At 33.5% G+C, this 18,218-nt stretch overlaps 1 protein-coding gene across 1 annotated transcript; it reads left to right on the top strand.

Moving 5' to 3' along the window:
• Positions 1-4,296, top strand: LOC142616267 (putative disease resistance RPP13-like protein 1). Its single transcript, XM_075789149.1, has 2 exons — positions 1-3,873; positions 3,979-4,296. The coding sequence occupies exon 1, from the start codon at positions 139-141 to the stop codon at positions 3,835-3,837; it is 3,699 nt and encodes a 1,232-aa protein (XP_075645264.1). The 5' UTR covers positions 1-138; the 3' UTR covers positions 3,838-3,873; positions 3,979-4,296.
• The last annotated feature ends 13,922 nt before the right edge of the window (positions 4,297-18,218 follow it).

Genomic DNA, 18,218 nt, shown 5'->3' with positions numbered 1-18,218 from the left:
CAAGCACTTCCTATTGTTCTCAATCACTTCCTATTTTTTCCTTCAATTCTTTCCACTGCAAAAAAAAAAAAAAAAAAACTGAGGCTCTAGTTGGAGGAGCATTTCTCTCTTGCCTTCCTCCAGGTTTTGTTTGACGGGATGGTTTCACACGAGGTACAGGAGTTCTTCAGCCGATGGAATCTTAATAGTGAACTGCTGAGGGAGTTGAAGACAACTCTATCAGTTATCAATGCAGTCCTCAATGAAGCAGAAGAGAAGCAGATAAAAAACCCAGTTGTCAAAGAGTGGGTTAACAAGCTAAAAGATGCTGCCTATGATGCTCAAGACTTGCTGGATGAGATTGCTACTGATGCTGCAGTCTACAAGTTAAAAGCTGAAATGAAAATTAGCACAAGTAAGGTACGAAGCTTCAACTTGACTTCTCGTAGTTCTTCTTACAAGGGAATAGAACTTAAGATAGAAGATACTCTAGGTAGACTGGAATATCTTGCAAAAGAAAGAGACCTCCTTGGTCTCGAAGAAGGTGGTGGTTGTGAGAAACCATCACAAAAAAGGCGGACGACGTCTTTGGTAGAAGAATCTGGTGTATACGGTAGAGATGGAGATTCGGAGGCCATAACTGAATTGTTGCTAGTAGATGATGGCAGTGGTTATAACATAAGTGTGATTCCCATAGTGGGCATGGGGGGTGTCGGCAAGACTACACTTGCTCAGCTTGTATACAACAAGAAGTTGGTGGTGGAGAGTTTTGATGTCAGAGCATGGGTTTGTGTTTCACAAGAATTTGATATACTTAGGATCACTAAAACTGTTCTTGAGGCAGTGACTTCCTCGACTGGTGATACTGACGACCTAGATCTACTCCAAGTTAGGTTGAAGAAGAGTCTTGCGGGAAAGAAGTTTCTGATTGTGTTAGATGATGTTTGGAATGAGAATTACTTGGATTGGGAGGTCTTACGAATCCCATTCAAATCTGGGGCTAATGGAAGTAAGGTAATATTGACAACACGTAATGAAACTGTTGCGACAATTGCACGCACAGTTAGAGCTTATCATCTAAAGCCTTTAACGGATGAAGATTGTTGGTTATTATTTGCAAAACATGCATTTGGCAACAGAGAATCTACGGCGTATCCGAACTTGGTACTAATTGGGAAGGATATAGTGAAAAAGTGCAATGGCTTGCCTTTAGCGGCAAAAACTCTTGGTAGTCTCTTACGGTTGAAGTTGGATCCTAAGGAATGGGTTAAGATATTGGAGAGCAATATATGGAATTTCTCAGACTGTGAAAGCAATATTCTCCCAGCTCTCAGGTTGAGTTACCATTATTTACCTTCACATCTAAAGCCATGCTTTGCATATTGTTCAATATTTCCTAAAAATTTCAAATTTCAAAAGGAGCAATTAGTGCTCTTATGGATGGCAGAAGATTTTTTACTGCATCCTAAGAGAGAGAATTTAGAAGAAGTAGGTGTTGAGTACTTCAATGATCTAGTATCTAGGTCATTCTTTCAGCGGTCAGGTGGTAAAAATTCGTACTATGTTATGCATGACCTTTTGAATGATTTAGCTCTATTTGTCTCTGGAGAATTTTGTTTTAGAATGGATTCGAACAATTCAAATTGTTTGTCAGAAAAGACTCGTTATTTTTCATATTCTAGATTGAAGTTTGATGCCTATGAGAAATTTGAAGCCTGTCTTCGAGCCAAGGGTTTGCGAAGCTTTCTACCATCAAATGTGTCAGTGCGGTATGGATGCTTAAGTACTAAAATTGTTCTCCACTTATTACCTGAACTGAGAAGCTTAAGGGTATTATCTCTATCTCATTACTGGAATTTGACAGTATTGCCAGACTCGATTTGCAATTTGAAACAGTTAAGATATTTGGACATTTCTCACACTGCAATTGAAGTATTACCTGAATCTGTGTGTACTCTATACAATTTACAAACTATGTTGTTGTCATGTTGTCGTTTTCTCACTGAGTTGCCTGCCAACATGGGATGGCTAATTAACTTGCGTCATCTTGATATTAGTGGAACAAACTTGATAGAAATGCCACTGCTAATGGGTAAATTGAAAAGTCTACAAACATTAACTTCTTTTATTTTGGGCAAAAAGGGTGGCTCTAGCATCAAAGAGTTGAGGGAGCTCCGACAACTTAAGGGAAGCCTTTCTGTTTTGAAGTTGGAAAATGTTGTCTATGTTAGAGATGCTTTAGAGGCCAATTTGAGGGATAAGTTGCAACTTAATGAATTGGTACTAAAGTGGGGTGGGGATACAAATGACTCCAAAAAAGATGGAGAACTACTTGACAAATTGCAACCTCATGCAAACCTGACAAAGCTTACAATTGAAAATTTTGGTGGCACAATATTTTCAGACTGGTTAGGACATGCATCCTACAATATCGTATCAGTCCAAATTCATAATTGTAAGTATTGCCTCTTCTTGCCACCATTTGGTCAACTGCCCTCTCTGAAGAACCTCTCTATTGTGGGATTAGATGGAGTAGTGAATATTGGTACAGAGTTTTATGGGACTGGTGCTTCTAGGAGCGGGCCATTTGGATCGCTAGAAAATTTGCGCTTCAAAAACATGTCAGAACTGCAGGAGTGGCTTCCTTTCACTGATGACAATGGACGTGCAGTAGCTTTCCCTCGTCTCCTACAGCTTTGTATACAAAATTGTCCTAAATTGACCACGGGTCTTCCCAATGGCCTTTTTTCCTTGAAAGAACTTGTGATTAATAATTGCCAGCAGCTTGATTCTTCTCTTCCAAGAGCTCCAGCCATCTGTCAATTGAACTTACAATATTGTCATAAGGTGTTGTTGAATGAATTACCACCTCAAGTGTTAAATCTCAAAATCAGTGGATATGACAATTTGGTGTCCTTACCTATTGTTAACAACCACTGTCTTAATAAGTTAGATATCTCTGACTGTCCATCTCTCATGTTGCTTCCTAGTATAGGTGATACACTTAAATCCCTTGGTGTCAAGAACTGTGGGAAATTAATGTTTCCAATGCACCAATGTTATGCATCCCTTGAGAGTTTGTGCATAAGAAGCAGTTGTGATTCTCTATTGTCCTTTCCATTAGACTTATTTCCAAAGCTCAATCATCTTGGTATCCATGGATGCAATAATCTTCAGTCCCTTTCATTTTCATGTCAAGGGCCGCTCCAACATCTTGTATCTCTCAGAAGATTAGAAATCAGTAACTGTTCTAATTTTGTATCCTTTCCTGAAGAGGGACTGCCTGCACCCAACCTGACCTGGTTCCAAGTTCGTAACTGTAATAATTTGAAGGCACTGCCTGACCAGATGCACACCCTGCTCCCATCTCTTCGGACTTTGACTATACGTATTTGTCGAGAACTTGAGTTACTTCCAGATGGGGGGTTGCCGTCCAGTTTAAATTCACTCGAAATCTTTAGTTGTGAAAGACTAATTGCCAGCCGCTTGGGGTGGGGTTTGCAAGCACTGCCTTCTCTTAGAAGATTCTATGTCAATGGTAGAGTTAGAAGTCCAGAACCCTTTCCAGAGAGGGCATTGCTGCCCTCGTGTCTTATATCCCTTGAAATTTGGAATAATCCGCTTTTGAAATCCCTGAATGGTGATGAGCTTCATCATCTTATTGCACTCAAAAAATTGGGAATTGGCCGCTGCCCAAATCTTCATTCCATGCCCAAAGAGGGCCTGCCAACATCCCTATTGTTTCTAAGTGTCAAGGAATGTCCATTGCTGACAAAACGGTGCCTAAGGGAGAATGGGGTAGACTGGCCCAAGATAGCTCATATACCCATCATAAGAATTGATGACAAAGTTATCTGAATATGATGAGCTCTTCAATATCCAACTTCTTCTCAGGTACTCTGCTATTTGTTAACTTAATTTACTCTGATCCGGTGATTTTATTTTTTATTTTTTAAATTGACCTCAACTAATACTTTTTTGTGATCTTTGAATAACCAGGAGAAGCCGTGCTAGTGCTTTGTATGGTCAGTAGAAAGTCGATGAATTTTTTTCTTTAAGGTTGAAGCTTCCTATTCCTTTCACTTCGTTGGTCCTTCCTCTCTCTCTCTCACCAAATGGCGGGAAGCAGCAGGAATAAAGCTACAAGTAGTTTAGTAAGAGAATTTATTTTCACACTTGTACATTCACGTGGCTTGTGTTCACAGGTGCTATAACTGATTTAGTCGAGTTAGCTTGTTTGTTTCTGGCATTAGCGTGTATATAAACAGAGCAAATGAGTGTAAAGCTTAATTAATGAAAAATCCAGATTCTAGATTTTTCTCTCATTTCTTGCTGAGATTCTGTTAGATTTCAAGAATGCCATTACTGAGATAGAGTTGCTCAAATCCAACTCTAGTGCTGAGCTTAAAATCCGAGAAGCCCTCCAATTCACTTCTCATTCTCTCTACCAAGGTCAACTAACTATAATAAATTTTAACCTTGGATTTCATTCTTTTACTGCTTTGTGTTTGTTATATTGCCTCAGTAAACTATTAAATAAAAAACTCTTCTCAAGTCAATTGAAGCACTATGCTATATATATATATATATATATATATATATATATATATATATATATATATATATATATTGCAGAGAATGAGAAGCAAACTGCAATCAGAATCTCTACATAATCTTGCTGACAGGTTCTGTCTTTTTTTCAATTTCCTTTTCATCCCTCGACATGAAATGAGCAAATAAAGATGACCTTAATTAAGGGTGTATTTGTATAAGCTGTTGGAAAACTATGTTTTGAATTTAAAATGAGGGTAAAAAAAAAGTTACGAGGAGTTACGGCTGCAAATCAGAGTTTTGGGTTTTAAAAATGCTCTTTTAAACTCCCAAAATGCCTAACCAAATAGACCCTAATTCATAATAAATATCTTTTTCCTTTGCTTACATTAATTATTATTTGAAATACAGCTTGAATGGCGCACAAAATGCCAGAGCTTGAAAGAAGAACTTAAGAGAGTGAGTGATGAACGTCTCCATCAAGAATATGTAAGCTCTGATCGTTATTTCTACTGGGTGTGTAATCGAAAATGTCTGATCAAATAATAGTCATTACAGTTGCATCCTTGTGAATATATATGTATATATATATGTGTGTGAGCAGGAACACAGGAAGTCTATCGATTTGCTTAAGCGAGATTACATGACAAAGTTGGCGACTTAGAGGCTCAAATCCAGTGAGTCAAATATTTTTGCTCAAATGTGTTTTATTGCTTCTTCAGTCATCTAATGATGTTGTCATGCACCAAGTAGGGGCCTTCTGCTTGAAAAGGCAACAAATGAAGCAACCATTAATCTCCTCCGTCAGGATTTGACAGCACATAAAACTCATATTCAGTCTCTTGCAAAGAGGTTGGACTGTGTTCATTTCGACGCAGAATCTAAATGTGAGGTTATGTGAATGTTAGGAGTTCCATTCCAGATTTTGTTGAAATATAAGGCATTCATGAATAATGTCACTGATTTTTGTTGTTGACAGATGATCTTGAGATTCAGGATCTGAAGGACTGTCTTATGATTGAACAGGAAGAGAAAAATGAGTTGAGTAGGAAAATCCAAGAACTGGAGAAGGAATGTGAGTGTGTGATTGCTTTCATTTTCTTTGTTCATAGTTTCGCTCGTCTTTGAATGGTGCTTGTTTGTGCATTCTTTTTTTTTTTCTTGCTTTAGATTGATTAAATAGTTGATTAATATACTCACTCCAAATATATGTTTGATCAACTTATTGAAAAACAGTTTGATCAAAAAGCACTTTTATAGTGACTAAATGCTGAATACCAACGTTTGAAACAGTCCAAGACCGGATGTGACCAGAAACTACAACTGATATTGTACTGAATACATGAAATCCTAGCCTGCTCATTCCATATTATTCTAGAAATCTCATGTCATCTCTGGTTAAATGCTGTGTGTTTTCTTATTACATGTTAGGGTTTGCCTAGGCTTAAATCTGATTTAAGGATTGAGGGGTCCTAAGTAAATGCACAAAACGAATATGCTCTACCACACAGTGCGATAAATGATGCTACAATAGCCCTTTTATCTACCGATGCATTAATCTCGGTTACAATGCAGTGCTGATTAGCAGAACAAAGTTGGTTGAACAGCAAAGAGATATGGTTTCAAGTTGGCTTGTTGAAACACTTGAACTGAAGATTATGAAACTACAGAAGGAGAACGAGATCCTCAGAAGGAAACTTTCTTGCTCAGAAGATGGCTTGAGAGATGGTATCTGAATTTGTATTACTCTGTCAGGAAGCTTTGACAAGCAGGTTAATGTGAAAATTTTACAATCTAGACTAGTATATGACTGTAATGTAAAATCTAGATTTTCAATCAGATGATGTAGACCTTATACTATTTCTTCAAAATCATGGGCTAATGAAATGAAGAACGTCATTCTTGTAAAGTTGCAGTTGTTTTCATATCAAATGTATATAATCCTTTCCAAAATTTTCTTGAAAAGAAATCACAGTACATGTTTACCTTTTCTTTTGCACGGAACAAGCACTTTCCATAAAATTTTAAAATTGTGACAACCTGTCTATAGGTGGAAGGTGTTAAAAACAGAACATGCAATTTTGTGGTCAAATTTTCAAAATTATAGTTATATTAATTTTTTTAGTGAGAGTTGTAACCAAATTGTGTCATTTTTATTATACTTTTTAATTCACTAGACTTTTGTATGGCCTTGGTTAAGTTGTTGTGGGCTCCCATGGTTAGCAATTGATTTCTTTATTAAATTTGGTAAAATTTAGTTATAGTTTTACCAGTGCGATATATTAAAATTTTCAATAAGATTCAAACATATAATTAGATTGAAATTAATTATTTTGAAATTTATGTTTATTGGTCAATATGACAATATATTGCAATGGTGGATTTTGTTCTAACCTTTCATAAATATTGTTTGATGCATTTTGAGTATGAGGGATAAATTATGGGCCAATGGTTTTAAAATATATGGATCCCACATCATTTTTACACAATCCTCTTCGGAAAGACACTCGAAATTTCCTCAAGATCCTGTTGGGCCAATATGGTTTCATCTCGAAGGCCTATCACTATCTCATATATTCATAGCACTTTTATCACTGTGGTGAAAGCATATAGGCTAGGCCTTTGTATCTTTTTTCATTCCTTAATGAAATTCTTAATTGATTGAAACAAAAGGAATTATCATATCAAAAAAAAAAAAAAAAAACAAAACAAAAGGAATTATCTTCTTCTAACTTTTTATAAAGGAATATTTTATTAAAAAAGTTCTATTGGTGGTGAGTGGAAAGACACATGAATGTGAAGTTTTGATTGTCATGGTCTAGGTGTTCTTAAATAATGGTTTCATCTCGAAGGCCTATCCCTGTTTCATATGTTCATAGCACTTTTATCACTATGGTGAAAGCATATAGGCTAGGCCTTTGTATCTTTTTTCATTCCTCAATGAAATTCTTAATTGATTGAAACAAAAGGAATTATCATATAAAAAAAAAAGAAACAAAATGAATTATCTTCTTCAAACTTTTTATATAAAAATATTTTTATCAAAAAAGTTCTATTGGTGGTGAGTGGAAAGATACATGGATGTGAAGTTTTGACTGTTGTGGTCTAGGTGTTCATAAATAATGCAAAGTTCATAATGACAGTGATATGGATTAGTGTTCATTGTTTACTATCAAGCACTTTCCAAGAAAGCACTTACAAGTTGAGAAAGCACAAAAATGGCACCAAGTCTTTGCCCTTTGTTGAATCAAGGTCATTTAAATAATGCAAAGCTCATAATATTATTAGAATTTGTGAGCTAGTCATCATTATGAAACATCTTCTAAGAAGGTGCAAGATAGGGATTAGGAAAGCACCATTTACGCCAAACATTTTGGCGGAGTCTTTTTGAGTTTATAGATTTTGTTAAATAATGCAAAGCTCATAATATTTTTAGTATGGGCTAGACATCAGTTATAGCATGTTCCAAGAAATTAGTAACAGATGGTACGCAATTTGAAAAGCACCAGCAACCCTTAAGTAGGACCTAATTGCAAAAGTTGAGAAAGAAGGAAAATTATAAGAGTTAATTAATTAAAAGTTCTTTTATTTATCAAACAAAATGAATGATCTTCTTCTAATTTTTTTATTTTATACTATTCGTAAAATATAAAAAGATCTTCATGTTAGTGGGTGGAAAGACGCCTTGGATGCCAAATCTCAATCTAGGTCTACTTCAACAATGCAAAGACTTCTCACCAGGGTTTGTCCTATCATAACCATTTCGTCATGTCAAAATTTGTTTATTTTCGGTTGCACTTAAATTTTGTAAAATGGTTATGTCATCACATTTTAATTAGATCTGTGCATAATTAATGTAATTAATCAACTTGGGTATTTAATTAATTTAACTGAGTTCAACTCAAAACCAACAAAAACATCATAATCAAAGAAAGTCGCAATAAGGTGATCCAGGAAAAACCTTGACTCGGTTTGGGAATTTTGCAAGCAAACCATGGTTAACAAAATACATCAGCATCTGCTTAATGATTGCTACCAAAATTGGTGAACATTATGGCTTTAGAAAAAAAAGAAAAAAGAAAGAAGAAAAGAAAAAGAACCATCACCTCTGTTTCCTTCCACTCTTTTACTCAAAAGTATCTTTGTTCTTTTTATCTCACTTTTACTTTCCACCGAATACAATTGGTCTTCATGTAATAATTATGTCCTTCTCGGAAAGCTCCCTATTGCGTCAACAAATGCTGCTTTAAATCAAAGTCTGTAAGTCTATTAGAAGTTTTCAATTATGAAAAAATAAACTATCCATTACATCAATGTCTCAATGAAAGACTTTCGGTCTGTGTGTATCACGCTTTCTCCATTGTCGTGTCTGAAATCATTTTGGTGTATACTTTCCACCAAAAAACGAAAAAGTCACTGTCATCACAAGCCAACGATGCAGTACAGATGGCTTGAATGCAGTAATGGCAGATTTGCAAAGTAGTCGCTGTCACTAGATATCAACTTTGAGGACCTGCTTGTCTTGGCACAGTTAAATTAGACAATCTTGGTATCTAAATTTGTATTACTCTGTCGGGAAGCTTTGACAAGCAAGTTAATGAAGAAAATTTTACAATCTAGACTAGTATATGACGAAGGTAACCACTCAACATTGCTCATTTTCTTCATTTCCCTTATTTCTTTGGAATTTTGATACATGGAATGGAACCAAGCTTGAGCTCAATGAGATGGAAGAACAATTAGAACGGTGTTAGAACTTAGGACTCAGACCCACTCTACAACTTTTATCAAAGTCCAACATCCGTGTAACTATTTTGTTTCAATTTCACTTTTTTTTTTTTTTTTTTTCCCTACAGTTCTTCAAGCCCAACAACTTTATGCCACAATTTTTGGGAAAAATGGGCAATTGCCCCTAATTTACAAACTATGCAGCAAAATGTTCCCATTTTGAAATTATTTAACAAAATGCCTCTGCTTTTAAAACTCAATTTTAACAAAATCAAGTTTTGTGTAAAACTTATTATCTTCAAAATCAAGTTTTATGTATATTTTTAAGTGAAACTCGACGTTAGCAACATCGAGTTCCACTTAAATTTTCAAAAAAATATGTGGCAAAATATGTATAGAACTTGACATTGCTAATGTCGAGTTTCACCTATAACTTGTTTAAAAAATATAGGTATTTTACTAAATGGTTTCAAAACATAAGCATTTTACTGCATAGTTTGTAGATTAGGGGCAAATGCCTATTTTTTCCCATAATTTTTACCACAATTTTAATATAATTGATTTTGAGCAATAAACTATTATTTTTAAATAGATCTATCACTTATAGTCAATTACATTAGAGTGGTCACAAAAATTATTACACAGAAAATTGTGTTGATAGTCGTCTTTCTATTGCACTTCTACTTATTTATTTATTTATTTTTTTGTCTGCCGCTTATTCCGCAATGTCAGAGTCACCATGCAAGAAAATTCCAATGGAATGATTGAAAGGTGGTATTTAATTGGTTGGCTATGAAACATTGAAACAAGACAAAAAGGAAAAAATTAAATAAATTAAAAAAAATTCTTCATTAACTTTTAATTAAATTATTTATTTATTTATTAAACGGTCTATTACATAAACTGTCTATGGCAGTGGTGATAACATAAGTGTTATTCCCATAGTGAGAATGGGTGGTGTAGGCAAGACCACCCTTGCTCAGCTTGTATACAACAAGTAGTTGGTGACGGAGAGTTTTGTTGTCAGAACATGGGTTTGTGTTCCACAAGAATTTGATGTACTTAGAGCATTCGTAGCAGACGTTGTAAATGTGCCAAATGCCAAATATTTGGCACATTTGACACACCAAACACAAAAACGGAGCATTATCAGATTGTCAAATGTGCCATATTTATGCAACAGTGAACAGTAATGTTGTATATTTGCCACGGTACGGACGGATGTGGCAAATGTGTTTATTATTTTTTTTATTCGAGTTTTCTCTCTCCTCTCATTTTTTTAATTGATTTTTTTTCTCTCTTCTCACAATCTATCTCTCACTCTCTCTCTCCCAACCGGTCTCTCTCTCCCTCTTCAAATCAAATCAAACCCAAAAATCTGTCTCCCTCTTTGCACCTCAAATCAAACCCAAAAATCTTCCTTGCCGATCTCGATCTCGTTGATCTCGGTCTCGATCTCGCTGATCTTGGTCTCGATCCTTGCCGATCTCGCCTCGTCAGCTCCTCCTTGCCAATCTCGATCTCGCCGCCTCACTTTCCAGTCCTCGCCACTGATCTCGCTAGTCCTCGTTGTTGATCTCGCCACCTCATTCTCCACAGCTCGCCGCCGATCTTGCCACCTCATGCTCCAGCGCTCGCCACCGACATCCACAGCCCTCACCGCCGACCTTCAGATCGTTGTTTGAGTTTGGGTCTGTTTGAGTTTAGGCCGATCGTTGTTTGAGTTTGGGTCTTTTTGAGTTTTTTTTTCCCTCTTTTTTTGAGGTTTTTGGATTTGGAATTTGCTGGTGTTGTTGCTGTTGTTGCTGTTGATGTTGTTGGTTTGTTGCTATTGTTGCTGTTGTTGATTAGCGTTGATGTAGTTGTCGTCGTTGATGATAATAGGTAGAGATAATATATTATTTTATTGTGTAGTAAATATTAATTTAATGTATAGAAATGAATTTTACAACATTTGATAAATGGGATGTTGAAAAATGATGTGGTAAAATAATAAAATAAGGTTTTGGTGTTGCAAAATGACATTTTTTTTTTTGCAACATTTGCTGTGGATGCTCTTAGGATCACTACAACTATTCTTGAGGCAGTGACTTCCTCGAGAGGTGATGCTAACGACCTAGACCTACTCCAAGTTAGGTTGAACAAGAGTCTTGTGGGAAAGAAATTTCTGATTGTGTTAGATGATATTTGGAATGAGAATTACTTGGATTGGAAGTAAAATAATATTAACAACACGTTATTAATTGACATGAAGATGCTGTTAAGCTTGCCCAGATGTTGACCTCTTCTGCCCCTATGCTACCTCAAAGGTATATATTATACAAATAACATTTCTACCCAATAAATAAAAGACTATACATATTTATAGTACTATATAGAAGTATAACAAATTTTAATTGATTATCAAATAATAATAATAAAATTAAAATATAATAATATTTTTTTTTTTTGGGTATTTTCTAAGCTTAAATACATGAATTTGCATGTAATCATAATTGATATACAATTTTTCTAAAAAATAAATAAATAAAAATTGATATAAAACTAAAGTATAATTGAAATGGTTGGTTTTAGTTTGCTCAATTGATAAAATCTCTGATAATTAAATAAGAAATTTGGAGTTCAATCCCTGCCTACACCAACAACTAATTAGTATCTTGGTTTGATAATAAAGAGTTATCATCAAAAGCAGACGTCAAAGGTTAAAATTCTCAACCAAAAAAAAAAAAAAAAAAAAAAAAAAAAAAAATATATATATATATATATATATATATATATATATATATATATATATATAAAGAGAAATGACACTTGATGTGAAATTAGAGTATATTTAAAATTAATAAAATGTGTTCTCAAAAAAAAAAAAAAATGGCACTTGGTGTGAAATTAGAATATATTTAAAATTAACATATTGTTTTCCTCTCTCTCTCTCTCTTTCTCAACTGAGAGAATAGAAAAATGGAGGGAAGCGGCAATGAGGAAGAAATGGAGTCGGTAACCGTATGGTGTAATATATTATATAAAAAAATAGCACCAGCAGCAGTAGTAGTAATTGTTAATAATCTTAATTCAGGATTTCAAGAATGCTGTTACGGAGATAGAGTTGCTCAAATCCAACTCTATCGCTCAAAATCCGAGAAGCCCTCCAATTCACTTCTCATTCTCTCTACCATGGTCAAATAGGATTTCATTCTTTTATTGCTTTGTAGTTTGTTATATTGCCTCAATAAACAATTTAAATAAAAAAAATTTCTAAATTATTAACTTCAAATTATGTCTTTTAGTGATCATTGCATAACTGGTAGCAGCAATGCTAGTGCTTTGTCTGTTCATAAAGGTCAATGAGCCATCATTGTATACAGGAAATGCTTGAGCTTTGCCCTGTCTCATTTATGCCTACATTTCTTGTCAACCCTTCGCAGGAAACTGACTCATATCTTCTGTACAAGTTTGAAGCCCCAATGATGATTCTTGTTGCAGTGATATTGAAAGCTCTGTATACAAAAAGTCCAGGGTTAATGTAGGGCCTAATGAACTAACTTCATTTATTTTTCATTTTAGGATAAAACCAACTAGCAATAATTGTGTTTATTGAATGTCTGCAGCTTTTGACTTAACATCAGATAGGATCTGGCTATGTGAAGTGCAGTTGGAATATTGCGGAAAGCACTGTTGAATGGATGGCCCTCATAATTTTTCATTTTTATCGTAGTTTTTAATGCACTAGACTTCTATATGGCCTTGGTTAAGTGATTGTGGGCTCCCGTGGTTGGCAATTGATTTCTCTATTAGATTTGGTAAAATTTAGTTACAGTTTTACAAGTGTGATATATTAAAATTATCAATCAAATTCAAATATATAATTAGACTAAAACTAATTATTTTAAAATTTATGTTTATTGGTCAATATGACAATATATTGCAATTTATTAGTATTTATATTTTGGGATTTTGTTCTAACCTTTTATATATATATATTGTTTGATGAATTTTGAGTATGAAGGATAAATTATGGGCTGGTTTTAAAATATATGGATCCCACATCATTTTTACACAATCCACTTTGGAAAGTGACTCGAAATTTCCTCATGATCCTGTTGAGCCAATATGGTTTCATCTCGAAGGCCTATCCCTATCTCATATATTCATAATACTTTTATCACTTTGGTGAAAGCATATAGGCTAGGCCTTTGAATCTTTATTCATTGCTTAATGAAATTCTTTATTGATGAAAACAAAAGGAATTATCTTCTTCAAACTTTTATATAAAAATATTAGTATTTATAAAGTTCTGATGGTGGTGAGTGGAAAGACACATGGATGTGCAGTTTTGACTGTCGTGGTCTAGGTATTCTTAAATAATGCAAAGTTCATAATGACAGTGATATGGATTAGTGTTCATTGTTCACTATGAAGCACTTTCCAAGATAGCACTCACAAGTTGAGAAAGCACAAAAATGGCACCAAGTCTTTGGCCTTTGTTGAATCAAGGTCATTTAAATAATGCAAAGCTCATAATATTATTAGAATTTGTGAGCTAGTCATCATTATGATACATCTTCTAAGAAGGTGCAAGATAGGGATTTGGAAAGCACCATTTGCGCCAAAGATTTTGGCCGAGTCTTTTTGAGTTTATAGGTTTTGTTAAAAAATGCAAAGCTCCTAATACCATTAGTATGGGCTAGACATCAATTAATTATAGCATGTTCCAAGAAATTAGTAACAGATGATACACAATTTGAAAAGAAAATAACAGGGGAATTGAAGACTATTATATAAACAAATAACAGGGGAATTGAGAGATACAGAGGAAAACTTGAATATATTAGATTAGGAGAAAGCAAAACTAGAAATAAAAAAGTGTCCGAAATTTATCAACTCAATAATGTTCGTACTTAGTATTCATGTGTATCAGTCTATTGATGATCGGTGATAGTTGGAAAATAGATTTAAAAGGAGCGTACTTTGCAATATTAATTTACTAAAACATGTGAGAGTATTTGCATTTTTTTATAGCATGTTTGATAGACTGTAATAGACACTGTAATGTAACAGTTTTTTCTAAGGTTTAGCTATTCTATAGTTTGGTTATATTTTTAGAAGAGGTTGAAGTGGTTCACTTGTAAGATGGCGTGCTTGAACAGTGCAGGGAAGCCACCACGAGTTTGATGTCTTTATTACTAGTTTTGGCAATTCAATAAGCTCCAGCTGACACTTTGGCAATGATGTCTCCAATAAAATCAAGGTAGGAAAAACTAGATTAAATTCAATTAACACCGCTTCAAATTTAGGGACATGTTCTCCAAATAGTAGTTATAATTTTGTCATTTTTATCATAGTTTTTAATTTTTTAATTTTTATTATAGTTTTAATTTTTAATTTTTATTATAGTTTTTAATGCACTAGGCTTCTATATGGCCTTGGTTAAGTGATTCTGGGCTCCCATGGTTGGCAATTGATTTCTCTATTAGATTTGGTAAAATTTAGTTACAGTTTTACAAGTGTGATATATTAAAATTATCTATCAGATTCAAACATATAATTAGACTGAAATTAATTATTTTGAAATTTATGTTTATTGGTCAATATGACAATATATTGCAATTTATTAGTATTTATATTTTGGGATTTTGTTCTAACCTTTTATATATATATATTGTTTGATGAATTTTGAGTATGAAGGACAAATTATGGGCTAAAGGTTTTAAAATATATGGATCCCACATCATTTTTACACAATCCACTTTGGAAAGTGACTCGAAATTTCCTCATGATCCTGTTGAGCCAATATGGTTTCATCTCGAAGGCCTATCCCTATCTCATATATTCATAATACTTTTATCACTTTGGCGAAAGCATATAGGCTAGGCCTTTGAATCTTTATTCATTGCTTAATGAAATTCTTTATTGATGGAAACAAAAGGAATTATCTTCTTCAAACTTTTATATAAAAATATTAGTATTTATAAAGTTCTGATGGTGGTGAGTGGAAAGACACATGGATGTGCAGTTTTGACTGTCGTGGTCTAGGTGTTCTTAAATAATGCAAAGTTCATAATGGCAGTGATATGGATTAGTGTTCATTGTTCACTATGAAGCACTTTCCAAGATAGCACTCACAAGTTGAGAAAGCACAAAAATGGCACCAAGTCTTTGGCCTTTGTTGAATCAAGGTCATTTAAATAATGCAAAGCTCATAATATTATTAGAATTTGTGAGCTAGTCATCATTATGATACATCTTCTAAGAAGGTGCAAGATAGGGATTTGAAAAGCGCCATTTTCGCCAAAGATTTTGGCCGAGTCTTTTTGAGTTTATAGGTTTTGTTAAATAATGCAAAGCTCCTAATACCATTAGTATGGGCTAGACATCAATTAATTGTAGCATGTTCCAAGAAATTAGTAACAGATGATACACAATTTGAAAAGAAAATAACAGGGGAATTGAAGACTATTATATGAACAAATAACATGGGAATTGAGATATACAGAGGAAAACTTGAATATATTAGATTAGGAGAAAGCAAAACTAGAAATAAAAAAGTGTCCGAAATTTATCAACTCAATAATGTTCGTACTTAGTATTCATGTGTATCAGTCTATTGATGATCAGTGATAGTTGGAAAATAGATTTAAAAGGAACGTACTTTGTAATATTAATTTACTAAAATATTTGAGAGTATTTGCGTTTTTTTATAGCATGTTTGATAGACTGTAATAGACACTCTAATGTAACAGTTTTTTCTGTGGTTTAGCTATTCTATAGTTTGGTTATATTTTTAGAAGAGGTTGAAGTGGTTCGCTTGTAAGATGGCTTGCTTGAATAGTGCAAGGAAGCCACCACAAGTTTGATGCCTTTATTACTAGTTTTGGTAATTCAATAAGCTCCAGCTGACCCTTCGGCAATGATGTCTCCAATAAAATCAAGGTAGGAAAAACTAGATTAAATTCAATTAACACCGCTTCAAATTTAGGGACATGTTCTCCAAATAGTAGTTATAATTTTGTCATTTTTATCATAGTTTTTAATTTTTTAATTTTTATTATAGTTTTAATTTTTAATTTTTATTATAGTTTTTAATGCACTAGGCTTCTATATGGCCTTGGTTAAGTGATTGTGGGCTCCCATGGTTGGCAATTGATTTCTCTATTAGATTTGGTAAAATTTAGTTACAGTTTTACAAGTGTGATATATTAAAATTATCTATCAGATTCAAACATATAATTAGATTGAAATTAATTATTTTGAAATTTATGTTTATTGGTCAATATGACAATATATTGCAATTTATTAGTATTTATATTGTGGGATTTTGTTCTAACCTTTTATATATATTGTTTGATGCATTTTGAGTATGAAGGATAAATTATGGGCTAATGGTTTTATAATATATGGATCCCACATCATTTTTACACAATCCACTTTGGAAAGTGACTTGAAATTTCCTCATGATCTTGTTGAGCCAATATGGTTTCATCTCAAAGGCCTATCCTTATCTCATATATTCATAGCACTTTTATCACTTTGGTGAAAGCATATAGGCTAGGCCTTTGAATCTTTATTCATTACTTAATGAAGTTCTTTATTGATTGAAACAAAAGGAATTATCTTCTTCAAACTTTTATATAAAAATATTAGTATTTATAAAGTTCTGATGGTGGTGAATGGAAACACACATGGATTTGCAATTTTGACTGTCGTGGTCTAGGTGTTCTTAAATAATGCAAAGTTCATAATGACAGTGATATGGATTAGTGTTCATTGTTCACTATGAAGCACTTTCCAAGAAAGCACTCACAAGTTGAGAAAGCACAAAAATGGCACCAAGTCTTTGGCCTTTGTTGAATCAAGGTCATTTAAATAATGCAAAGCTCATAATATTATTATAATTTGTGAGCAAGTCATCATTATGATACATCTTCTAAGAAGGTGCAAGATAGGGATTTGGAAAGCGCCTTTTGCGCCAAAGATTTTGGCTGAGTCTTTTGAGTTTATAGGTTTTGTTAAGATATGCAAAGCTCCTAATACCATTAGTATGGGCTAAACATCAATTGTAGTATGTTCCAAGAAATTAGTAACAGATGATACACAATTTGAAAATCAAATAACAGGGGAATTAAAGACTATTATGTAAACAAATGACAGGGGAATTGAGAGATACAGAGGAAAACTAGAATATATTAGATTAGGAGAAAACAAAACTAAAAATAAAAAAGTGCCTGAAATTTATTAACTCAAAAATGTTCGTACTTAGTATTCATGTGTATCAGTCTATTGATGGTTGGTGGTAGTTGGAAAATAGCTTTGAAAGGAATGTACTTTGCAATATTAATTTACTAAAACATTTGAGAGTATTTGCATTTTTTTAAAGTATGTTTGATAGACTGTAATAGACACTGTAATGTAATAGTTTTTTTTATGGTTTAACTATTCTGTAGTTTGGTTATATTTTTAGAAGAAGTTGAAGTGGTTCACTTGTAAGATGGCTTGCTTGAATAGTGCAAGGAAGCCACCACGAGTTTGATGTCTTTATTACTCGTTTTGGTAATTCAATAAGCTCCAGCTGACCCTTCGGCAATGATATCTTCAATATAATCAAGGTAGGAAAAACTAGACTGAATTCAATTAACACCACTTCAAATTTAGGGACATGTTCTCCAAATAGTAGTGATAATTCTGTCATTTTTATCATAGTTTTTAATTTTTTCATTTTTATTATAGCTTGTTTTACCAAATCTAATAAAGAGATCAATTGCCAACCAAGGGAGCCCACAACAACTTAACCAAGGCCATATAGAAGTCTAGTGCATTAAGAACTATAATAAAAATGACAAAATTAAAAACTATAATAAAAATTTTCAATCAGATTCAAACATATAATTAGACTGAATTTAATTATTTTGAAATTTATGTTTATTGGTCAATATGAAAATATATTGCAATTTATTAGTCTTTAT

The sequence above is a fragment of the Castanea sativa genome, chromosome 11, assembly GCF_040712315.1.
Source record: "Castanea sativa cultivar Marrone di Chiusa Pesio chromosome 11, ASM4071231v1".
Classification (NCBI taxonomy): domain Eukaryota; kingdom Viridiplantae; phylum Streptophyta; class Magnoliopsida; order Fagales; family Fagaceae; genus Castanea; species Castanea sativa.
Note: the sequence above shows the minus strand (reverse complement) of the source record. Positions and strands in the feature narration are given on the sequence as shown.

Excerpts from the sequence above, each read along its gene's own strand:
- LOC142616267 (XM_075789149.1), top strand. The coding sequence starts at position 139 with ATGGTTTCACACGAGGTACAGGAGTTCTTCAGCCGATGGAATCTTAAT.